The sequence below is a fragment of the Phaenicophaeus curvirostris genome, chromosome 9 (genome assembly GCF_032191515.1).
Source record: "Phaenicophaeus curvirostris isolate KB17595 chromosome 9, BPBGC_Pcur_1.0, whole genome shotgun sequence".
NCBI classification, from domain to species: domain Eukaryota; kingdom Metazoa; phylum Chordata; class Aves; order Cuculiformes; family Cuculidae; genus Phaenicophaeus; species Phaenicophaeus curvirostris.
In genome coordinates, this window is record NC_091400.1 from 29750747 (window position 1) to 29776738 (window position 25992).

The 25992-nt window shown below is 39.2% G+C and overlaps 1 protein-coding gene across 1 annotated transcript; it reads left to right on the forward strand.

Moving 5' to 3' along the window:
- Positions 1-1481: 1481 nt before the first annotated feature.
- Positions 1482-24364, forward strand: MKI67 (marker of proliferation Ki-67). Its single transcript, XM_069863532.1, has 16 exons — positions 1482-1567; positions 4234-4347; positions 5828-5909; positions 5991-6106; positions 6612-6681; positions 7599-7662; positions 9272-10741; positions 11073-11311; positions 12027-12447; positions 14446-14561; positions 14772-14943; positions 15026-15160; positions 16143-17359; positions 18493-18568; positions 19124-22348; positions 23880-24364. Exons 2-16 carry the CDS (start codon positions 4256-4258, stop codon positions 24005-24007), a joined length of 7623 nt encoding a protein of 2540 aa, XP_069719633.1. The 5' UTR covers positions 1482-1567; positions 4234-4255; the 3' UTR covers positions 24008-24364.
- Positions 24365-25992: the final 1628 nt, after the last annotated feature.

Genomic DNA, 25992 nt, shown 5'->3' on the forward strand with positions numbered 1-25992 from the left:
GCCTATGATAAGCTGGAGTGAGATAAGCTGTATATGGGACCATTTTTCCTGACCTGAAAAGTTTCAGGCAACAACGGCAGCTGCAGGGGAGAGCACTTGGGATGCCTCTGCATCCCACTCTGTCCTTGCACCAGCGTCCCCTACTCTGCCCCTCCATCATCTCCCTCTCCCTCCATCATTTTCCAGCCCTGTTCAATGTTTTTCAGGCCTGTTCAATGTCTTTATCAATGACCTGGATGAAGGGATTGAACGCACCCTAGGTAAGTTTGTAGGTGACACTATGCTGGGTGGAAGTGTTGATCTGCTGGAGGGTAGAGACTCTCTTCAAAGGGACCTTTGAACAGGCTGGACTGCTGGGCTGAGACCAACGGGATGAGGTTTAACAAGGCCAAGCTCCAGGTCCTGCACTTAGGGCACAACAACCTGGTGCAGCTACAGACTAGGGGAAAAGTGGCTGGAAAGCTGCCTGGAGGAGAAGGACCTGGGGGTGTTGGTTGACAGTGACTGAACATGAGCCAGTAGTGGCCCAGGTGGCCAAGAAGGCCAATGGCGTCTTGGCTTGTGTCAGAAACAGCGTGACCAGCAGGTCCGGGGAGGTTCTTCTCCCTCTGGACTCGGCACTGGTGAGACCGCTCCTCGAATCCTGTGTTCAGTTCTGGGCCCCTCACCACAAGAAGGATGTTGAGGCTCTGGAGAGAGTCCAGAGAAGAGCAACAAAGCTGGTGAAAGGGCTGGAGAACAGGCCTTATGAGGAGCGGCTGAGAGAGCTGGGGGTGTTTAGCCTGGAGAAGAGGAGGCTGAGGGGAGACCTCATTGCTCTCTACAACTATCTGAAAGGAGGTTGTAGAGAGGAGGGTGCTGGCCTCTTCTCCCAAGTGACAGGGGACAGGACAAGAGGGAATGGCCTCAAGCTCCGCCAGGGGAGGTTCAGGTGTTTAAAAAAAGACGGGTGGATGAGGTGCTGAGGGACATGGTTTAGTGATTGATAGGAATGGCTGGATTCGATGAACCTGTGGGTCTTTTCCAACCCGGCGATCCTGTGATCCCGCTCTGCCTCAGCCCGGGGGAAGGACCCGGGCGGGTTTCCCGCCCCGAGGAGCGAACGGCTCCCCTTTCAAATCAAACGGCCGCGCGCTCCCCATTGGCGCCGCCGCGCGCCCACGTGACCGCCCCTTCCGCCAACCGCGAGCCGGCGCGCGCCTTTTTGAAAGAAAACCTGTTGCCGCTTTTCTACCGGCGCTGCTTTTTTTTTTTCCCTCCTTCCGCCGACCCCGCGTCAGTCAAGCCTAAAATAGTCCGGCCGCCGAGAGGCGCTTGTCCGACCGGCCGGGCTCGGTGCATCCGGTCAAGCGGGTGAAGACGGGTGGAGGTACCGTGGCTGTCAGCAGGTGGGGGGGGGGGCGGGATGGGGGGGTGGTTACCGGGTCTGCCTGCGCTTCGCCTGTGGTCCGTTGCGGCGCGGCGGAGGGATCCGTTCGCAGGGGGTGCGGCGTTCCGCGGCGCGCGGGAAGGCTCAGTCGGCTCCGCGCGCGCTGGCAGGAGGGGCAGGGGCGGCCCCGCGCTGCAGGTAGGGGGAGGCCGGGGCGGCGTGAGGGGGGCGGCGGGGCTGCGGGGCTCCGAGGGGTGGGGGCCAGCGGCTCTGGTAAAGACAGCGTCTGCTGTCACAAAGAGCGGAGTGTTTTGGTTCGAGTTAAAGTAGAGTTGAGTTTCACCTAAGTAATTGTGGGTTTTGGAAGTTAGGCTCTCCCCATCTGATAGCGTGTGGCTGCCCCATCCCTGGGAGGAGGGGGTTCAAGGTCATGTTGGATGGGGTCTTGGGCAGCCTGATCATAGAAAAGAATCATAGAATCACTGGGTTGGAAAAGACCTCTTGGATCATCGAGTCCAACCATTCCTATCTGCCACTAAATCATGTCCCTGAGCACCTCGTTTCTACCCCTCTTTTAAATGCTTCTAGGGATGGTGTCCCAACCACTTCCCTGGGCAGTTTCTGCCAGTGCCCGATGACTCCTTCTGTGAATTTTTTTTTCCTGATATCCAGTCTGAACCTCCCCTGGTGGAGCTTGAGGCCATTCCTCCTTATCCTGTCACTTGGGAGAAGAAGCCAGCACTCTTCTCTCTACAACCTCCTTTCAGGTAGTCGTAGAGAGCAATAAGGTCTCCCCTCAGCCTCCTCTCTTCCAGGCTAAATAACCCCAATTTCCTCAGACGCTCCTCGTAAGACTTGTTCTCCAGCCCCTAGTGGGATCTAGTGGGAGGTGTCCCTTCCCATCGCAGAATGGGGTGAAACTGGATGGGATGTAAGGGCCCTTCCAACTCTAACTATACTATGATTCTACGTTTTCATCCAAACAAGTGCTTTTCCAGACACTGCGTTTTTTGGAGATGAAAACGTCTTGTTATTCAGCCTGATCTGTGCTGAGCAGTTGTGTTTTCTGTGGTCATCTCTGTTTGCAGTGTTTCCCTATCTTAAATGCAAGGTCAGGCAGAGCTGGCTTCAAAGCTCCAAATTAGTAAGATATTTAACTGTTGTGAAGTTTATTACAAAGTTATGATTAGTCCTTGGAAAGCAATAGAATATGCATAAGATTTCTGGGAGAACGCACATGCATGAAAGTGCGTATATTCTGTTCTTAGCTCTTGTCTGGCTGCACATGATCGATGGAGATCACTTACTCGTGTTGCCCAGGGCTGGTAAAGGATGCTTGCTTTCTAAACCTCCCGAACGAGTCTTAGAGAGTTGATTCGCCGATGTTTTTGGTGTCAGCTCCCATTGGTCGGCGCCTGCTTCCTGGCAGATGCCCCTGTCCTGCTAACGGGAGCACAGCCAGGCTCGTAACGGGGCGGGGTGGGGGGGGGGTAAACTCGCGGCTTTCTTTTGTAGGAGTTGGTGGAATCTCTAAACAGAGCACTTAAGGTTAGGAAAACTGAAGTCCGCGGTTTCCTGTAGCGTACAGGCATAAGTTTTTCATAAGGGTGCTGTCAGGTTTGTCCGAGGGTGTGTTTTGTTTATCTCAAAAAGTTATCGTATGAAAATCATCAAAAAAAAGTTCAGAAGCATCACTAAACTACATCGGGTCCCTTGCTTTCAGCTTGCTACTTTCAAGTGTATAATATGTGTGATAGTGCATTTTGTGTATGCTTTTTTGAGGCTCGCTTATACTCCGTGGCGCAATCATGTTTATAAATGAAAAGACTACTTGTGCAAACGCTGTGTGTTTGGGGCTTTTTTTTGCGATTGAAGCGCCGTTCTTCTGCTTTCTCGGTATGTGCACACACAGATGCACTTGCCACCCCCTCAGTTTTATCGGCAGCCTCTCAGGAGATCCCAGCAGCCGCTGAACTTTCAGCCTCCTGTTCGGCTGTCTTCCTGCGAGTGCTATTTGGTTTCTGCGAGTGCTACGTGGTTTCTGCGAGTGCTCCTTGGTGCCACCGTTATGTTCTTTTTCAGGTGGATACCACTATAATAGTCAATTGCTCTCTGTTTCCTTTAAAATCAAGTCTAAGAATTTCCATAAGGGAGTGTGTAATATTTAGACTTGGTGAGGAGGATCATAGAATCACCAGGTTGGAAGAGACCCACCGGATCATCAAGTCCACCCATTCCTATCAAACACTAAACCATGCCCCTCAGCGCTTTGTCCACCCGTGCCTTAAACACCTCCAGGGAAGGTGACTCAACCCCCTCCCTGGGCAGCCTGTTCCAGGGCCCAATGACCCTTTCTGTGAAAAATTTTTTCCTAATGTTCAGCCTAAACCTCCCCTGGAGGAGCTTGAGGCCATTCCCTCTTGTCCTGTCCCCTGTCACTTGGGAGAAGAGGCCATCTCCCTCCTCTCCACAACCTCCTTTCAGGAGTGACTGCTGAGGAGAAAATATTTAAGTTGCTTATAGGATGAAAAACTGTTTCCCCTGCCAAAGCTCTTACGGGTAGCAAATCACTATTTCACATGGAGAAGTTTACATGAACGTGTGATAACTGCTCTTGCCTTATAAACATCAGTTTCTCCAAATACTTAGTGCCTTCAAGCTACAGTGTAGGATTGCAGTGGGTTGGTCATGGTAAATAGCTCCCAGTTTTTTACACTGGCAAGCACATGTAAATTGCACTGAGAATCTTCTGCTGTATATTGGAGAAGGTCTCTTGAACAGAAAAAAAAAAGTAATTGCATTTATTTACTTTCATAAATAGGTAAAGAATTATTTGTGTGAGTTATTTTGATGTTCTTTTATAGGTAAGATTCCTTACATTTGAAGATGCCGCGCTATGGGAATATTATTGTAATTAAACGGAATGGGACTGATGGAATTACTTTTCCACTCACTGCAAGTTGTTGTCTGTTTGGAAGGTGAGAATTAGTTGAGTACTTGTATGCATCAAAATAGTACTAGTGATATTTTTCCTGCGCGTTATGTCTTTTAATACTTACTTGCAAAAATAAATGTTTATTTGTGAATGGTGTTCAAGGGAGGAGATTCTGGACTAAGGTAAATTGTAAGACTATAAAGTTGAACTTTATTTTTGTTACTGCTTTTTGTTGATGCCTTTCCAGAACTGCTTTTTCCTTTTTTAATAAGTGTCTGGCCAAAGTAATTAAAAGTAATATGCAATTGACAAGCAAATGATAATGTTCTTTTACTCAGAGGCAGTTTCCAGATAATTGACTAGTGGGGAGAAGCAGGGTACGTTGCTTTGTATAGGACCATCCATTATTGGTGCTTTTCTCAATTTTTTTTTTGATTCTCCGAAACCTCAGTCATGGAATACATCAACCAATGTCTTGACCAATATATTAGAAATACTAAGAACTTACACATTCTTCTCCAGTCTTGAAACTCACTGTGACTTAGATGAGTGATAGTGGGTTTTGAGCTTGATCCAGCTATTTTAAATTAAAAGATAAAATCAATATACCTGGATGGTGTGTGTGAAGACTCGACTAGATGATCTTAATTTAAATAGCCATCAAATAAAATGGTTTTATGTCTCTTAATCTTGTTCTGTTCAGCAGTTTACTGACTGATAGCTATCTTAAATAACTGTAGTAACTCAGTTTGGAACCAGATTCTATAGCGAATCTATGGGAAGCACTCCAGTGTCAGTAGTACTCTTCTTTGGCTTCAGCAGGGCTGTCTGGACAGGTGATACTTAATTGTGCAAACATAATTTCTGCTAGCTGCGTCAGTGAGAGGTGTCAGGTACTTCTGTGAGCCGTACCTGTGGCATGACCGGTGATATGTTTACTGCCTAAGACCTACAGTATGTCAAAAACATCAGAGATTAGCTTAACAAAAAACCCCAAAACCAGAAAGAGGTGGTATATACTTAGAAAAAACAGCTTTCACTTACTAGCAACTTTTAAGAAAGTAGAAGTAGCTGCCCAGATGAGACAAAAGGTCCATTTACCTAATATGGTTAGGTCTCTGAAACGATATCAGAAGCTTAAGACCACGTGTTGGTATTTTCTAAAAATATTCCATGAGTCTTTGAGAACTTGCAAGTTGGGAAACAAGTTAATCTCAAACCACCAGGTATCTGTTGTAGAAATGTCTTTTTCAGCTTGTGAAGTTTTAATTTTTCGGGATCTGCATATTTTACGTATCTTTTCTGATATGGGTTCTCTGATGTTGTAGAAGTGTAAGCTGCTGTTATTTTTTTTGCCACAGTTGAAAGACTTAGTTCGTTTTCTTCCTGTTACCAAACTTAAGCAAGCATCACGCTGCTGTACAATTATTAGCTGATAAGTTGAGAAATCACCTAAACCTATAGCAGTCAGATTTTTCGGTCTTCTGTGTTTTTTGAAACTCGCATTGTATTTTCACCGACAGGAGAACAGAATGTGACATTCGCATCCAGTTGCCTCAGGTCTCGAAAGAACATTGTAAAATTGAAATAAATGAAAACAAGGAGGTAAGCGATATGTATTTTGATTACATATGCATTGCCTTGTTGCATCTCATCAGGCTACTGAAATGTTTGTTTTATTTTTAGGCAATATTGACTAACTTGAGTACAGTAAATCCTACGCAGCTGAATGGTAGTTGTTTTCAGGAACCTCTACCTCTGAAGCATGGAGATGTGTTAACTATTATTGATCGTTCTTTCAGGTAAGTGCCAGTAACAAACTGTTGATGTCTCAGTTCTAAAATGTGTTCTGCAGGTAAACAATGCAGAGAGCTTTGTGAATGAAGGCTCTTACTGCTGGTGAAAGATATGGAAGATGGATATAGATAAGTGGGAAAAATTAAAAGGTCCTCTTACCATCTTCAGAAACGGAAGTTAATCTAGTTTATTTCATATTTCTTTACAACATCAGATAGACTTTCTTCAGAAGCTGGGATTGCTTAAAGATATATTTTATCACTTTGATATTATGTTAAGGTAAACCAATAAAGATAGAATTGTCTAGAGAGTTCGCTTTGATTTTGTTTCAAGGTTAGTAATTTTTAGGGGAAAATTTACAAGTGTTTTGATGTAGTTAGAGCCTTTAAATTTATGTGCATGTATTTTTGGGAGTGGACAACTAGGGCATGTGTCTTAATAATGGGAATTTTAATCATCAGCTATTTGACAAAAATTTTTTTTGTCTAACTTTTTAAATATTTCTTCTAGATTTGAATATCCTCTTCAGTCAACTCCAAGAAAGAGGTTTTCTAGAACTCCAAAAGAAGAAGCACCACGGGTAATTTTTGCCATAGGCTTCTTTATTGCAAGCATTAGTAGTGATATCATGTTCCACTTCCTTGTTCTGTTTTCTGATGAAGAATAATTTTACAGCTATAGATTACCTTTCTGCTTGAAAATATGAAAAATCTGTTACAGATATATACCTTTTTTAAAGTAAATAATTCATTCATTTTAGGCTTGACAGTGTGTGGTAATAGATACTTAGTAATCTTTGATGTTACTAATACAGGTAAGCTATTAAACACTAACCCGTAGCTTTTCTGGGAGAGAGGATGGGATCCAGGAAATGCAGAGTATGGGCATTGGTTATCCTTGTAATAGGAAAGTGTGCCCTAGAGTTTTAATGTTCTTTTTATTTTTCTTTTCCAAAAATTGTTCGTTGTTCTTTATTTTATGTGCTAGTATGCTAGTGTATTAGAATTTCCACATATCAAACTAAACCTGCCTTTTAAGAACTTGTTTTCTATTAGCTCCATTTTTTCTTCTCAACAGTTTTTGTCCCTTAAAGGGGATACTGTTAGTTTGCAAATACTCTGGTTACTGAAAGACTTTTTTTTGTGTTATAGTTCTCTTATTTAAATAAAAAAACTTCCACTAGGTGTGGTAACATGATGAGACTCAGCTGTGCTTGTGTCTATTCTTATGCTGCTACAGTTTCTTTTAGAGCCAATAATTTCAATGATAGAACAAGACTTTAAGCCCCTGGCTATATAGGGCCTCAAATGTGAATTGGTCAATATTCTTAAATTTTGAAATATTCTAGGATATCATTTGAATACTTTTAAGCCTGCTTAGTAAACAGTGTTTATAATTTTATAAATCTAGTATTTTTCAATGTGCAGTCAAAAGCTAAACTCCAAAATATTTGTTGCTCTGCTGTAATGTACAAATTTACACATTCTTCATCTTCAGCAGGTGGCAGAAGAGGAGTTATCGCACAAACAAACTTCAGGATCTACAAGTCTTCATGCTTCAGGTTAGTACTCGTTTTATGGTGAATTTACTTTCCTCTTCCCCTTCAACTGCATTTAAGTTTTTCCTTTTAGTCTAAGAAGAAACACAAAGTTGAAAAGAGCAGAAGGAATGTATTTTAAGACTTTTCAGTCTTGAGCAAAATATGCTTTGCTGTGTCAGTGTACTATCTCATCACACATGGATGGTGTGATTTATCAAAACTAATTCCTGCTAGGAGAAACCAGTTTAATTGCCTCCTGACAAATGGGCATTAACAGTTAGCCTGGATTTTGCGAATTCCAGGCTATGTTACTTTAAGTCATTTGTGAAAATTCGGCATATAAAGACTATACCTAAGAAGGGAGTACAGCACACGAGTTTTGGAAATGTGATATAAATGTCAATTGAAACTGATATGTGAAACAATTACCTGTTACAGTTTACTTTTCAGGAGCACCAAATGAGTATTGCATGGTAAACGCACCTTTGATTAAAACTTAGCTTGCAGTTCTCTGCTGGCCTAGAATACCGCTATATCCCTTTTGCGCAAATATTGCATTATCTCGTGTATTCTTTGCTAATAAAAAATTGAAACGGGTATAATTTTGGAGACATATAGGGAGGGTTAATATTGCTGATTGACATAGTATTTTACAATAGCTGTCCTATGTAGACCTGGTAAAAATCTTCTAGAGCTCGTCTTGAGTAGTTGTGGACCAGGGTTGGCTGAATACCAGGACTTCACCTTTCCGTCCTTCTTGTCTTAAGTAATGCTACTTTCATGGAAAGATTGAAGTTTTTTCTCCTTTCCCAGAAGGTGACTGACAGGCTTTTCCATGTGTGTTTATCTCTACCTTTATCGTTGCATGAATTATTTCCCATTGCGATTAAATCAACATGTATCAGCATTTGTTTTGGCAGGCATTCATGCTGGTCTAAGCAGTGTTGAGAGACAGACCCTGTACATGTATAGATGTATGTGAGGTTTCAGTTTCTTGTGGCTTAAAAAGGTGCATCTTATTAGGTGAACTCTATTAGCTTGCATATATCCTTTGTTCATGGAAAAAGCAATTAAGCATGCTACCTCAAGCTTCCCTGGGTGCAGTTTATAGATTGAAATGGAATAACGGCACACATGCAGTCACTCACCTTTCATCTGGGAAGTGGAAGCTCTGATTTATTGTCTGGCTTTAAAGAAGCATTGCCACACTTTTAGCAATGTAGCGCCTGCGTAAACGCAGGACAAAAACTGAATTGAATTGTGGTAAGCTGATCTAAATAGGTGTTTAATTTGTGCTTGTAGATTTGTCTTAGGACAGCCATGAAAGAGTCACGGGAGCCATTGATTCTGAAGAAAAATAAAAGCATAAAATACGAAGTGCCTTACCTAAGTATGAGACAAGTGCTAGATTGCGATTTAAAATCTCTGTTAAACATTTCAATATTAATGTTTCTGTTATGAGAGGAATTGTTAGTAGAGCTTTATTTACAGTACCATATGCTGGACCCTGGTTGACTATCTTGGGGGAGGAAGAGGCAGGAATTTTTATCTGTGTTTATGCAATTCATATTTGCATTTTTTAAGTAACTACATTTTTATTACTTTTTACTTTGTTTTATCTACTTTGTAGATAATGCTGGATGTGAAGAAAAAAATGCCAATGAAAATAAACAAAGTAGAGAGGAAAATATTTCTGAAGCTTTACCCATCAAACCTCAAACACCCAAGTCTTCAAACAGAATACATCAATCTTTTAAAAAGCAAAATGAAATGTCTCCCTTTAGTAAACTCTATGAAGAACTGAAATATGAGATTAAAGCGAAAAAACATCCGAATGAGGGAAATGCAGCACAACAAGCTGCTGAAGAGGATTATAAGACTGTTCTGCTAGAACCTTATCATCTGGGAAGCCTGACTAAAGAAAAAGAAATGAGTGGAAGTGAAAATATTGAAGAATGTAAAATAACACAAGAAGTAATCAGTAAAGAAATTAACCATATCTCACCTGTAGGAAGTGCTACCAGGAAGAGTTGTACCAGAGGTCCTCGAACATCTGTTTCAAAGGAGATATCAAGTGATACTGGGAAAAGTAACTTGCAAGATCATAATGAACTAAGTACAGCAGACAAATCTAAAGGTACTGAAGTTGCAGCCAGACCCAGTAAGAAGAATGATGGAAGTGTACCATTTTCACTGGAGCAGCGTCCTATAGAATCCTTGGACTATGCAGATAGATTGAAAATATTTAGCTCTGCAGTAGTATTGGATAAACCAGCACAAACAGCTGATACAACTGTTTCTGAAGTAGGTAAATATGTTCTGTCTACACCAGCGCTCAGAAGGAAGAGTCCTCGGTCTCATTTCATATCGCCTGCCAGAGAAACTGGTGGAATGAATCTTGTAAATACTGATACTCCAATAATTCGACGACGTGCATCATGGAAACGTAAGTCTTTTCCAGAAATTTCAGCTGAAACTCAAAGGGAACATTCAGTGTGCAGAAATGATAGCCTCAAACAACTGCCTTTGGCAGAAAATAAATGCTTAAAACAAAGACGAAATAGTAAACAACATACACCAGGAAAACATGTAAAAGAAGACGTGACCAAAGAAATTTGTGATCAGGAAAACTTTATTAACACAAAAGATGGACATTCTGAAACTCCTGCCTCTTTGTATAATTACAACAGTACCCGAAGAAATAACAGGCAAAGCAAAGCATTATCAAACTCTGTCCATTCAGAGACTCCGAATTCAGAAGAGTTAACATCAGAACTGGCATCTCCTGATAGTCAGATATCAGGCTCTGGAAGAAAAAGGGGTAGGCCAAGGACGTCTGGACTGCTACCTGAAAAAACATTGGACTCGAATGTTGTTCAAGAACATCACGATAAGACTACAGACAGAAAAGACAGTGGAACTAAAGAAGAGCTGACTGCAAGGGGGAATCACCAGAAACTAGATTTGGAAGATGCTAGTGTTACAAGGTCTCGTAGATTGTCATCAAAGAGAAGACCTTCTGGAAGTGCTACTGTACTGCAACATAATGAGGCTGTCTCAGAAATTAATATTTCTGGCCTGTTGGCTGGGGAAGAATCAGGTAAATATGTTTTAATTCCCTGCTTTGTTTTTGTATTTGATAAGTTCTTCTAGCATTCTCATGAGAATTTTTCACTTGCATAAAATCTAGAACTCACCGCTGACATATTACTTCTAAAAATATTTTATCATGTAGTTATAGTTGGCCATAAAACCACACAATAATATGTATAAAACTTTACTCCACAATTGAGGCCATTTCTCCTTAAGGTAAGTTTCCTTCTGATATGTTTCCAGTTTTGGAAACAGTGCTTATTTGTGCTTTTTATGTTGGTTAAAGACTTGGCTTGGATTCTTAGTTATATAGAAATATTTTCAATTGCTATTCTTAGGCAACTCAAAAAGGGTATCTCAGAAGAGGAAAAGTGGTGACTCGTTAGTTCAGCCTTCAGGAAAAAGAAAGAGAGTGTCTTTTGGTGGTCATCTAAGTCCAGAACTTTTTGATAAAAGTTTGCCTCCCAACTCACCACTTAAAAAAGGTGCAATTCCTGCAAGACTGAGCTTACCGTGTGGAAACTCTCCTCGTGCAGTTCTGAAAAAGGCTCAGGGATCGAAGCCCTTTGCAGTCCAGGTAAACGTTACAATTAATCAAGTTGCTAAGACAATGTGAACAGAATTTATAAATTAAATGACTTCTGAAAATTAATTAAAAATTAGTAGTAAACCTTGTTAGACATATGTTGCGAAGTGGAAATTTTATTTGCAAATAAAAATGCATTTTTTAAATTTCTCCGTTGTAGGAAAAGGGCTCAGCTTACCCTTTATATCTACCCATCTCTATATAGGGAGTGTTTTTTTCATTCACTTTGCATGCTATTGCTCATTCTCATGCACATGTGGAAGTCTCATACATAGTTCTGTATGTTTGTGTCTAGCAGCAGTGTCTACAAGCTACAGTTTACCAGAAATAACAGAAAACAAAGCAGTGGTTTGTTGGCAGACTGCAAACTACTGCCACTTGGTTTGGCTAGAAGTTTGAAAATATTTGGTATTGAGTTAAACCAGTTAAGATATGTGTAGTGTACTTGATGTGAACAAAACTTTTGAACAAAGTGGAATATTGAGTTGATTTATTCAGTTGAATTTGCATCTGTCTTTTGAGAGTTTTGAATTTAGAACTTGTTAAAGGTTTGTTTTCTAGCATTTAAGGCTTGTTAAATGATCTGATGATATTTTATGCTATTGTATTTACTTGTCAAAGATGTTGATGAGCATTCGTAGTTCAGCCAAGTGCAGAAACGTTTTATCTTTGTGTTGTTTTGCTTGTTGCTTTTTTTTCCTACCAGGAAGTTTCTGAACATTTGCAGAAAGAAAAAGTGTCACCAAAAAATCTGCCAATCCAGAAGTCCCCAACTGCCTCCCCTGTCTCTGGGAAGGCAATACCTAGGTTTACTTTAGGCTCTCCAGCACCTTACACAAAAGGGCGTTTCTCTATTTCTTGCGTCACGATGCCATTACCAATTGCAGAAGAGGATGCTGTTGCAGAAGACATAAACACGAGGGAGAAAAATGAGACCCGAGTGAAAACACCTCAATCTTCTCACAGTAACCAAGATGATAAAATTTTTTTAAAGGCTACACCTGACAAATTAACAAGAAGCGCACAACCTGCTTTGAAGGTCACTTCCACAAAGAAGAGGAGAAGCGGGGCTGTAACAGTTATCAATGCAAAAAGAAGAAGTGGTGCCTCCAGTGCCAATTTACTAGGTTTGTTTCAGCAGTTAATTTTTAATATTAGTGTTCTAAAATACAGGAACAAAACTGAAGTAAGCCTTTCGTTATGCTGGGGCCACTAAATGACTGACATATCTTCTGATGGTTATTGCACTTGTTGGAAACAATGGGGATTTGTGAAGTGTCATATTCTCTCATATTTATGAAGCAAATTACTAAAGCATGTATATTACTGAAGCAGTGTTTAGAACACAATTCTTAATGTTCAGAAGTAGGAAAATAGTAGAATTAAGGTTCTCTTTGAAACAGAAATCCTTGAAGTAGTGCTGAATTAAATTGTATTGATTGCATCAGTTTTGATTTTTATACACAGTTCACAACCTCTGTCACAACCTCAGACTGCACTTGGCTGTTGAGAGTGGTATATAACAGATGTGATTAAAAAACAGGGTGATAGCTGGGTGTTAATTAGTTTATTTTGAAGTTGGATATTTGAATTTTAATGTTGAACACTGGTTTGAAATAGTTTTGGCAGCACTGGAAACTATGATAAGGGAAGCTTGGTTCATGAAATTTTTCTTTGAAGCAACTTAGAGATAAAGTGTCTTTTGTTTTCTGTTTTCATAAATGTAGATGAATTTACCTCTCTTTCAAAGCTGAATTTAAAGCTTCCTACCAACCATTCACCCAGGACATTTATTACTCTACAATCTCCATTTTTGTTGTCAAAGTTTAAATTTTGAACAGCATACTACATACAATGTCACAATGATGACCTCATCTTTATTACTACATAATGAGATTAAATCATAGGCCTTCATAGTACTTCCTCGTTAATTCAGCTGTAAGTGGTATTAGTCTTTTAGTGAAATAAGGGAGAATTTTATTTCAGTGCCTTTGGTTGCTCTATTCATTTTAATAGCACTAGAGGGCTTCACAAATATTAATGGCATAGCCATTTTTCACCACCTCTCTGTAATGTGTGAGTGGTTTTTAATATCGGTACATCTGTTTCTTCTGTAGTGGGAAAAGAACACCATAGTTCTTAAAAAAAATTTTGGATATCTGCTTTGTATCCAAAACAAAACTGTTTTCCCAGTGCCATTTTTGATAATTTCCTGCACGTTTAGCATTTTTCTGTGCATTTTGAACACCATAGCAATTACAACTTTCCTAAGTTATTTTTATTTACAGAGTTTCCCAACTTGCACAGCAATTCTGGCAAGAGAATACTATTATGCTTTTCTTCAGGAACAGCATTCCCCTTTTTATCTCTACTTAAAAAAAAAAAAGTTGGGTTTTTTTTGATTCCTGTCTTATAGCCTATTTCTGAAGTAAACCAGGCAGATGTCCTACCACCTTACAGCTTCTTTTTTATTACACAGCTGTAACTGATTCCTCTGCTGTGTACAGAATGATGCTGTGATAAAGATAACCTTGCTTTGGGAATTTTCAAAGTATGTCATAAGTAGAAGGAGATACTAGAAGAATTATGGAAAGTCTGTGTAGACTTTAATGCTGTAAGCAGTATAAATAAATAATTTTCTGACTATGAAATTCCTTAGGAAGGTGGTGAAAGAAATGCTGTGTATGTTTCACTTAGAAGCCATTTCTCTGATGTTATATCTCATGTCCCACCAGGGGAAAATTGAAGTATAATAATGAACAAGACTGGAAGGCTCATGGCAGGTTTCTGCTGGGGAAGAATTATTTCCTTACAAAACCAGCAAGGACGGAATTGGGTCAGCATTCAGTTCTGGGATCTAACATTTATTTGACATTGTTTAAAACTTGCTTAGCTGTGGAAAGCCATACTGGGTATTTGGACAGTTGTTAAACTTCAGCTGAAATTGGGTCCTTCAATTGAAAGCATTTCACAGAGCACTTTAGTATAGGCGTTGTCAGATGATAAAACCCCACCACTCTGTTGTGCCTGACTGCAGCAAATCCATTGGAATCATAAAGAAATAATGATGAACTTTCATTTGTATAGCTGAGAATTAAAGGGCTTACTTCTCTTTTACTTTCTAGTTGCAAAATCTTGGGCAGAAGTGGTCAAATCAGGTGTTGCAAGACCCCAGTCAAAGACTGTTAAAAAAAGTGTCCGAAAAGGGAGCTCCCTAAAGAAGATAACCCAATCACCAAAGGTATTCTTTTCTTTTTTTTTTCACGTTTACTTTTTTTTCCTGCATAACCACAAACAAGTTTGTCAGTATTTTGCTACAGAAGCTGGAAGCATATGATGCTAAATGGGTGTTAATGTTTATGTCACAGCTTCTAAGAAATGTAGATTTTTATATAAAAGGAATCTCTGCTTACTAACTTTTTTTTTTAACTCCCTTGTTTCCCATCTGCAGACTCCAGAAAGAAAAATAAAAGGTCATTTTAGTACAGGTCACGCAGAGTCACCTGCTACAATAGTTGTGGGTAGAGCTTATTCCACCACAGTCAGAACATTTGGACAGGTCCCTAAAGTGGTGAAAAATCCTCTCTTGAAGCTGGACATGAACATGGATGAAAGCTTCACAGGTAAGCTTTTAAAGTCTATTGCTCAGTCTGCTAATTGCATTTTTCTTTTGTTAATGTTATTTTCTCTGAACACAATTTATAGGAATGACTGAAATGTTTCAAACACCAGAAATCCAGACTGGAAAAACATTTCCTTTGGCTGCTGTTCAGAAGACTGATTTTACGCCAACATGTACTGCAGATGATATTTCTGAATTGCATACTCCCGAAGAGCCTGGTATGTTCATTATTTGTAAAGAAAAGAGATGTTTAGATATATTTACGGGTAGTGGTGTGTCTGCCACTTCAGACAGTGAGTAGTTTTGGCCTAGGCAGGCTCAATCTGTTTGAGATGAAGCATCTGACAACCCAGAAAAAGGATATATACATTTATTTTTATTTTATCATATATATCCGTGAAGAAGATGAGGTCACTTGGAGCATATTCAGCTTGGAGAAGAGAAACCTCAGGGGTGTCCTCATTAGTCTGCCACCTCCTCAAGGAGGGCAGCAGAGGATGTGGTGCTAATCTCTCTCTGACCAGTGATAGGACATGAGGAAATGGGATGAAGCTGTCAGGAAGCTGAGGTTAGACATGGGAAAAAGGTTCTTTGCTGAGAGGCTGGTTGGTCACCGGAAGAAGCTTCCATGGGAACTGGTTGTGACATCAAGCTTCTCAGAGTTCAAGAATTGTCTGGACAATACTGTTAGTTGTATGGTATAGTTTTAGGTAGTCCTGTGAGGAGCAGGGAGTTGGGACTTGAATTAATAATCCTTATGCGTCCCTTCCAACTTGAGATTACATAAAATACACAAACATCTCTTCTCACTTTTTTTCTTCCATGGTGTTGGAAAGGTCAAATGTTTGTTCTTTAATGTGAAAATTTCTGAATTATGTCTGGTACTGCTTCAAAACACAAAGGAAATTGCAATAGTAAGCTTGCACCTTTAGAAGTTCTAGGGATAACAGAAACCATTAATTCTTTTATCAGATAAAAGATAAGAAATAATAAAGATGTTTGTAGTCGGTTTTATTTAATGTATGCTGTGCCTTGTAGAAGCTAATTTTCAGATCAGTTGTTGAAGCACATTTTTGGATTTTGGTTTGTACAAGGCTCAGGCTGTTTGAATCCATTTTACTTGGTTATACAACAATTAGAATGCTTGGATTTCCTGCATAATTCTTTTTCAAAATTACATAAATCTGCTACTTATTTCAGGAGAGATGATGGTGTCACCGTTAAGTAGTTCAGAAGCTTCAGAACGGAAACAAAATAGTCCAAATATTTGTTACATTCTGAGAGACAAGGAGTCTCTAAAGTCTATGTTTGATGCAATATCCACAAAAACTCCCGAAAAAAGCAAAGATACACTGGAAGAAAATATTAGCAGGGATAGTCCGTTAGTAATTCCAGAAAAACAAGAATCTCTGGTGAAATCAGTAAGTAAAAGGAGGACTCCAAAGCAGAAGTTGGAACCATTTGAGGTCATGTCAGGCATCAAGCAGCTTTTAAGGACCCCAAAGCAAAGGTCAGAAGCAGTCGAGGACTTGTCAGGCATCAAGCATCTTCTGAAGACACCACAACAGAAGCCAGAGCCAGCTGAGGTCCTGTCAGGCATCAAGCAGCTCATGAGAACCCCACAGCACAAGCCAGAGCCAGCTGAGGTCCTGTCTGGCATCAAGAGGCTTATGAGAACCCCAAAGCAGAAGCCAGAGCCAGCTGAGGTCCTGTCAGGCATCAAGCGGCTCCTGAGAACCCCAAAGCAGAAACTAGAGCCAGCTGAGGTTCTGTCTGGCATCAGGAGGCTTATGAGAACCCCAAAGCAGAAGCCAGAGCCAGCTGAGGTCCTGTCGGGCATTAAGCAGCTCCTGAGAACCCCAAAGCAGAAGCCAGAGCCAGCTGAGGTCCTATCTGGCATCAAGCAGCTCATGAGAACCCCAAAGCAGAAGCCAGAGCCAGCTGAGGTCCTATCTGGCATCAAGCAGCTCATGAGAACCCCACAGCAGAAGCCAGAACCAGTTGAGGTCTTGTCAGGCATCAAGCAGCTCATGAGAACCCCACAGCAAGAGCTGGAACCAGTTACAGATAAACTTGCCTTTGAAAGTTTGTTGAAGACTCCAGTACAAAAAAGGGAAGCTGCAAAAGGTGTGGCAGGTATTAGTTTAATGAAGAAAACTCCAAAGCTGAAATATCAACCAGTAGAAGACATGATTGGGATTAGCCGTATTTTCAAGACGCCAAAGGAAAAAGTTGAACCCATAGAAGATACATTTGGTATTAACAGACTAATGATGACACCAAGAGAGAAGAATCAACCAGTTGATGACTTTGTGGGTCTGCAAAGGCTTATGGCAGAACCCAGGCAGAAATGTTCTGATTTTGACGTGGACTATGTTGGAGTCATGGAAATGTTTGATGCACCAGAGGAAATTAAGGTAAAATACTTTAGCTTCCAAAAGGAATTGATTTAGACTTTGATGCCTGTAGTTGAAAGGAATTCTTAGGCCTCCTGGTATCTTATGTTACAGCACTTCAAATATGCCATCCCTATAACCTCTGGAGGAAAAGGTACCTTCAAGGAAAGCACCTCATGTTGATTTGAAAACTGTAAAGATGGCAATCTTTTTTTCTTGTGTAGCTTTGTCCAGGTGAATGCCTCCCTGCTAGAAGGCATAGCTTATTACAGGTCTGAATTGGAACACTCTCTTCCTCTGGTCATTTGTTCCTGTTATGTTTAAAGCACTCTTTAAATAGCTAGCAATCTACCATCAGTTTTTTTCTCAGCCTTTGTTTTCATAAGCAAGGCATTTGGTTTGGTTTTATGTTTCTTTGTGTTGTTCAGCTGCTTCATACCCCATAGATGAAATTTTAAGATCTCTTTCTTTGCCTGTCCGAAAGTGTTGAGGATTTGGCAAAACATATTAACATATCATCAGCTGATTTCTCTCTATGCCCCCAAGTCTTTTACTCCTTGCTTCCTGACTGGATGCCTATTTTAGACAGACAGCTTTATCACTGTTCATTTGCCTGTTTTAACATGTATTTTCTTTCAAGAAGCCTGTCTAAATAGTTACTGAGGCTGCTCTGGGTTACCATTCTGACTTTATAATTCACAACTTCATCACTTTTTTTTATTTGTGAATTTCATTAGTGTTGAATTTTCTATTTGTTCCCAAATCCATAGGTAAAATGTCAAGTGTCACTGGGCTTCGTGCTCTTCAGTGTAGAGCTATGATTCAACACTATAAAACACTCAAATGATTCACTTCAATGCCTCAAATTCTTTTTGAGCACTCTTTTAGACACCTTTCAGCCCATTTAATTAATTCTTTATGCAGTGTTTGTTATCTTTAAAAACTTCTACACTAACTCAGATAACGAGTATTAATTTTTATGTATTTGTGTGCTAATATCAAATATATGGATGCAGCTACAAAACTAAACTGACATTATTTTTAGACAAAAGTATTTGACAAGACTTTTTTCAACTATTACTATACATTAATTTTCTATTGCTTGCTTCCATTATTTCTTGTCCTACCATATTGATTATTGTTTATTCCTTTAGGTCAGGTCAATGAATGTTGTGGATTCTAAGCGAGAAGATACCATACCTCCCTGTACTAATTCCAATCATAAATACGGTAAGTACAAATACTTCTGCTTTAACTAAAGGAATAATGAATATACACGGTAATATGTGCTTTTTTGAAGTTTTAACCTTAGTTAAAGAATTTTAAAAAATATAGTGTGAAGCGTGTATAGCTCATTGAATTGGTGCAGTCATCCCTAATGAGCACCGCATGCTGTAATACTATTGTAGCAGAACTAACAGTGCAGTAGTTTGGTGTGGTCATGTTGACATCTCCAGACATACCAGTGTAAAAAACCTGGTGCTATGATCTGCACTTAAAATTATCTTCTTTTGCATATATTTTCATGACCATAGCTTAAACCTGTGAATGCTACCTACTGAATAAACTAAACAACTTTCCTGTGATCTAGGAGTTGGTCAAAACAATCACCGATTTATTTATATTTAATTTTAAAATATTGTGTGATTTGTTTGAGGGAAAATTACTCTGTTAGGAAACTCAAAACTTGTAGGTACTTTGATCAGGCATAATAACATATAAATTTTTTTTGTGCTCTTTTCTACATAAAAACTCTGGGGGCCAAAGAAAACCAACCTGTGCCAGAAGATAAAGGAAATATTTCACAAGGTGAAGATTCTGAACAGAAAGAGTCAACTAGTGATCAGTCTAACCAGGGACGAGCCAGGGGCAGACCACGGAAAACAGTACATCCTGTTTCAGCGAAGCTGTGTGAAAAGAATTTGAATTTAAAAGAATTGCAAGGTCTGGAAAAAATGAGCACCCAAGAGGAGATGGGGGATGTCAGTACTTCAACTTCAGTAACTAAAAATGAAGGAAGAGGAAGGAGAACCAGACGTTACATACAAGAAGAAATTGCTTCAAAGCACCCAGATCAGGAAAAAGTTGAAGCTGTTTCATTTGTGGGACCACATGGAGCTACTCAAAGATCCAGAAGAGGTAAAAGTAAAGAACCGCAGGAGTTAAAGCGTCTAAGTGAGAATCTTGAGTCTTGTGGCAAAAATTCTTCAATGCTACAAAAAAGCCCTGCAAATACGAAACAGACTTTGCAGGAATATGGCATCAGTGATGTATTAGAAACTAAAGATGATTCAACTATGAAGACAGTAAGTGTATCTAGTAGCTTTCAAAATGAAAATTTTCAACTGAGAACAGGTTTAGAAAAAGCTGTAAACAAATCTAATGAAGGTGGTATAGAAGACAGTGAAGAAATGTTTCAGTCACCTGGGAGGAGGTCTAGAAGAATAAAAAAAGTAGAAACCACAGAACCACTGATTCCACCTAAAAGAGGAAGACGACCTAGAAATGGTCAAGTTAAACAAGATTCTTCAGAGGACCTTTATGGGACAAAGAAGCTTTGCAGAGACCCATCAGCAAATGTGACACGAAGAGGTAAACAGACTTTTGACAAAGATACTGAGACTGCCACAGCAGAAGAATCTGAAAACAGAGCTGAACTTGAAATAAAGATAACAGGGAAAAGAGCAAAGTCTTTAAGAAGTGCTAGAAAGCATGCAACTGAAGGAAATGCAGATGTTTGCGGTGTGGCACCTGAAAATATAGAAAACATTCAGAATACCAGGGCAACCTCAGCTGAAACTGATACTGAAACACAATCATACATCAAAAATCAGATTGAAGTATCTCCGGGAGATAAAACAGAAAATGCTCAGGAAAATACAACAGAGGCATCTCAAAGATTAAAGGCAGAGTCTCCTGGAATGACAAACAAAATAGCAGTTAGTGCTCTGAACTTGGAAACAAACAGAAGTGCAATACAAGATACAAAAAGAACTAGAAACAGGAGGGGCAGAAAGGATTCTTTAGAGAAAAAGCCTGATGAATTTGCTGAAGATGTAAACAATGTAGAACTAATTACTCCCAGACTGAAGTTGGAAACAGAAATGGATGAATCTTCTCTCAAAAATTCTTGGAGCTCTGTTTGTGTCAAGAATACAAACAAAGCCACAAAGGACCAGAATATCCCAGCTGGCACATCAATGCCTACTGCTGACAGTGACAGTCTTGCTCAAAGCCGTCCAAAGCGGGCAAGAGTTGAACAGGGAACTGAAATCCTTCAAGAGGATCAATCACTACAAAATGGAATGGTATGTAGGAGAGGTAGAGGTAGAAAAGTTAATTTTGTACTTGAAGAAGCCAGTTCCAAAGCGTCTGGAGGAAAAAGGAGTTTACCTGGGAGTGATGAAGGAACAACTTACAAAGACAGTCAACATGAGACTTGGGAAAATACTGCTTCACAACTAAGGAGGAGCAGAAGAAAGCAAGTTGATTCCACGCCACACATAGCTTGTTCTACCTTTATGGAAAAACAAACCTTAATTGCAGATCATAGTAAAGATGAAGCTTTTGTAATGGAGCAAGATACAGCTTTGGAAGCTACTCCCTCCTCAACAGGAGACAATCCACTGAGACAAGGGAAAAGACAAGAGGTTGGTGCAGCATCACAAACATCTAGATTCCTTTCAATCAGGAAAAGACGTGGGTTGCTAGAAGGTGATGATGAAAAGATGACTGTGAGAGAAGATCAAAATCCAGCTTTGGGAAATAAAACTTTGCAGGAAAAAGCAAATGCATCAGCAAGGGACAAAAAGAAAAAGATTGATCTAGCAACAGAGGCAGAAAGTTCATCTTCTCTCCAGAGAAAACATGGCTTCTCTGAAACTGATATTAAGGAGGAGACTACTAATGAACAAAAAATGCCTTTGGAAACAGTGTCCTGTGCAAAAGAGAAGCCATTAGGAAGGGGCAGAAGGAAAGAAACAGCTCTAATATCACTCACAACCGATTACATCTCTCTTAGAGGAAAATGTATTTTGTCAGCAGATAATGGTAGTAAAGAAGCTGCTAAAGAACATCAAAATGTTCCATTAGAAAGTTGTGATTCATCTGTAAAAGAGCTGAGAAAAGGCAGAAGGAAAGAAACCACTCTGGCATCACACACAACTAATTGCATTTCTCTTAGAGGAAAACGTGCTTTGCCAGGAGTTAATGGTAGCGAAGAAGCTCCTGAAGAAGATCAAAATGTTCCATCAGAAACTTGTGATTCATCTCTAAGAGAAAATCGACTGAGAAAAGGCAGAAGGAAAGAAATTGCCCTGTTGTTAGAAGCCTCGAGTTCTATTCAGGGGAAAGAGGGATTATCAAAAGAAAGAGGTCACAAGAATGATTATGTGGAAGCAAAAAAGCTGGTTTTGGAAAATAGCATTTCCCAGGAAAAAAATAATATTTCAGAAGGGAACTCCAGGCAAATAATCACTTCATTGGCTGTTAGTTCCTCCTCACTTCAAGATTTGCTGGAAGATGGTAAGAATGAAACTCCTAAAGAACAACAGAGTATACTTTTGGAAGCAGCTATGTCTCCAAAAGAAAATCCATCAATAATGGGCAGAAAGAAAACACGTTCTTCAAAATCTGAAGAAAGTAGTTCCACTTTTCTCAGGGAAAGATCTGGCTTGCCCCAAGATAAAGGTCAAAAGAAGATTCTCAAAGAACACGAAGATACATCTCTAGAAAATAATTCATCCCAGGAAAACATGAGGCAATCGAGGAATAGAAGGAAAAAGGTACAATTTACATCAGAGGCAGCTACTTCTGTGTGTAAAAATGGTGACTTGCCAGAAAACAATAACACTTTGGAAACTCAAAATGTGTGTTTGACATCCAGTGGGTCTGACAAAAATAATCAGACTGGAGAAGAGGTTAACCCTGTAAAACAGGCAACCTCCACTTCTCGCAGAAGAAAAAATCCATTGCCAGCAGATAACTTGGCATCCAAAAAATTAAAATCAGGTGAGACAAGAATTTGCTTTCTAATTTCTAAAGTGTAACTAAGTTATTTATAGATACAACAGTAACGTGTACAAAATTCTGATATTATTGTGGGCTGCCATGATCTAATAGAGATAAAGAGTAGGTCTACAATATAGCAAGAAGACTTAAGTAAGTAGGGTCTGTGTTGTCTTGTATAAACAAGATGTTTTTCTTAAGTAGAAGGGATTGATTTTATGGGATATGACATGTATTCTTCCTCTGTTGACGTTCTCAAATGTCTGTTTGCTCTTAATACATTCTCTCTCAAAGCATAACAATAAATTGTAGTTTAGAGCAAATACAGCAACTAAATTACATGCAGAAGATAGTGGTAGTTACGCACAACATTAATCACATTTGCAGCACCCATTTTTCATCATGTTTTCTCCTCAATACGATCTCATTTTATATCTGTAGGGTTTGGATGACCTTCACTAGTCATCAACTGATTTTTGAAGCTGATACAGCTTGAAGCTGTATTTGAGCTTCAAAAGACAGCAAAGGTTCTATACACTTTCCATTTTCTCCTTTATTAGTTTTTCTTTCCACAAGCCAGTAGTACGTTGGCTTCAGACACCTAAAATATTCCCTGGGATTTTTATCTTGATGTGGTGTAATTTGGAAGATGACCACGATGCAGAAAATATTATCAAATCAAAGATTGGAAATGGAAATAACAATGAATCTCTACAGCTATATGTTGAGGAATTTCCTCCGAATTGTGCTAAAAAACCTAATCATGATTTGACCACGCCCTTTGTTTCATTTCTCTTTGGCTTTTTCCTTTCTCTACTGTACATGCTTATCCTTATGTAATGTGTACATCACTTGCCATTTTTCTGTCTTGGTTTATGGAGTTTTCTTTTGTTTCCCTTTACACACTTGCTAGTTTCTGCTTCGGGATGCTGATGTATTTACTTGCTGAATGATTGATCTCTTGTGATGCTTTACTATCTGATGGGATAGTTTTCTTTTCCAGGGAGGTCATCTTTCCCCACATGAATCTTAGTGACTGCTTCCATGTCTAGTGCTTGGGTTGATGCTTGTCTCTTGCAGCAGCTTAAATTTTCTGTGCTATCTAGATACTCACACAGGTGTCTAGTCTTTTCTTTATGGTTAAAAGCCTGACTTTCCAGCTTTATCTGGACCATAAAACAGTTACTATTTATTAATTTTTGAAGGATTTTTCTTCAGTACTGGATATGTTTTAATTTTATGTATCAGTAGAAGGAATTTTACCTAAAATGGTAGCTAATTGGTTTTGATGCTCTCATTAATGTTAACCTACTTTTGGAAGTAGCTGTAAATCCTCAGGGAGCTATCTTAAAGGATATTGGATGTGCAGAAATATGAGGATTGAAACTGATTTGTTGAATTCATAGATGTAATCTTTGGAATGTAGTCCTTAGGGACATTTTCTTTAAAAACAATATAACCAAAGACTGATTTTTGTATAAGATGTTATATTTGTAATATAAATTTACAGTTAATTTTTTTTGTGTACAAATAGAGAATGATGAAAATAGATCGTTACCAAAAGGAAGAAGAAACAAGACTAAAGAAGAATTTCGTGAAGACGATGTAAGAGCTACTCGGACAAGATCAAGCACAAGAACAAGTGCAAGAACAAGAAAATAGTCCCAGTAGTCACGGAAGCAGTTTTAGGATCAATTCAGTAAATGTGACTTGATTTGCACTCAAATTTTACACTCAGACTTTGTAAAGTAATCACTGAATTATAATATTATCAAAATATATTTCTTAACTGTTTACAGATGCAGCATAGATATCTGTTCTAATAGCTTTGTCTGTGTAGTGGTTCTTAAACTACAGGGTGCTCATGCGAAACTGCAAACATAAAAGTGAATCGTTTTGTAGCAGCGTTTATCCCTCTTTTTCTGTTGATCAGTACAGCAGTCAGGAAGCCATATTACTTTACTGCTGGTTTAATTGTAAGCTATTTTCTGCTTAAATTTTCATGTCTTATTTTGAATTAATGTTCTGTAAATATTCTTTTAAAAATCTATAGCTGTATTAGCAGAACTATTACGCTGAAATTTTGATATTTTTTTTTAAAAAAAAAACAAACGCTTAAGTTCATTGTACTGGAAAGTGCAGATTTTGAGGTCATTAAATTTGTAAACAATCCGAGACTTGTGTAGCTTCTGTTCTTACAAACAGTTAAGAATTTGTAATTACTGTTGTCCTTCTACAAGTATATTTCAAAGATTCAGCCTTTTTAGACACACATTTTTGAATGTTTCCTGCAATGCAGAGCCTTCTCTTGTAAACACAGCCACACTGCAGTGCTTCCAACTGTAAGTGCTGGTGAGAGAGACCAGAGTAGCAAGTGCATGAAGTTGTGATGTTGCTCCTTTTCATAGAGCTGCAATTGATGTGAAGTAGCTGGTGTGGTTTGGAAACTGCTTTTAGAGATCAGTGTATGGTTCAAGGCAGTGTGCATTTGTCTTCAAAGCTGGTGGCTTCCTGTTACTGAAGAAAGGGAGAAATTCATCTTCAAAGTAACTTGTCTGCAGTTTTAAGACCAGAGCTGAAAGTTTACATTTTTGAGTCCACAAGGAGCTACAGAGATTTCTAGCGAAGAAGAATGTTGGATACTATGTTTGGTTGTTCTTGTTCTCCTTTTTTGGGAATGAGGATGAACTCACTTCAGGTGAGTTCTTGTTTGTGAAGTCTGTTCTCTTCAAAATCCAAAATGGTCAGATTAAGTAAGGAATGTTGTAAGTAAGGTGTTGTCCAGGCATTCAGACCAGATTTGATATGTTATGAAGAATTTTAATTTAGTTTGTTCGTTATGGGTTTTTTAATATGTGGGATGTGTTGTATTTATATCCATAAGTTTTAAATGCTTTGGGCATTTTATCTTGCTTTAATTCACTTATTTTTTTCTATAGTTCAATTCTAGTGTGTAGATTTTAAGTGTAAAGATGCTGTAGATCTAGTCATACTTAAACATTGTTTCTATTGCTTTCTGTATGTGTGCTCTACTGTCATTAAATGCTTTCCACTGATCAAACCAGTGGATGCTCTATTCCTCTTGAAATAGTAGCATCCCACAAGCCTTTTTTGTGACCAGAGTCAGTGTTTGGTGATGGTTATCACTTTAGGCTTGAGGACTCTCCACTCCAACATGGATTTCAGCCTTCCAAGCATGAGGAACATATTTACCAGAAGTATTCTATTGGGTCTATAGCACAGGATTTGTGGTCTTTCCAATTTCCAAGCTGCTTCTAGAAGTATCCCCTGTTGTTTCCAGAGAAGCCTGTGGACTTGTAGCCACCAACTGGTTCTCAGAAGGAAAGCAGGACAAAGTAACTTAGCTTTGCAACCCCTTGAAGGTTAACATATGGGGGATTACATTGTAAGAACCCCAATACCACTATGGTGCGAGTTTCAAGGTAAAAAGATCCATGACACCTAAGTGTTTCAGACACTGCTGTAGGTTTAAATCCCTAAGCTATGCTATTATTTGGAAGTTATTATTTGCTACAGGAAGATTTTATTGTTAGCATTGATTTAGCATTTCTTACTGTTTTTTCTGACAGCTGACAACTAACAGAGAAAAGGGTCATTGTTGTCTACTAGCTGATTTTTTTGCAGAT

What these genes read in the sequence shown, in the direction of transcription:
- MKI67 (XM_069863532.1), top strand. Translation starts at nt 4,256, where the DNA reads ATGCCGCGCTATGGGAATATTATTGTAATTAAACGGAATGGGACTGAT. An exon ending in AGTTGTTGTCTGTTTGGAAG is followed by an intron (nt 4,348 to 5,827) that starts GTGAGAATTAGT and finishes TTTCACCGACAG; the next exon opens with GAGAACAGAATGTGACATTC. An exon ending in AAATAAATGAAAACAAGGAG is followed by an intron (nt 5,910 to 5,990) that starts GTAAGCGATATG and finishes TTTTATTTTTAG; the next exon opens with GCAATATTGACTAACTTGAG.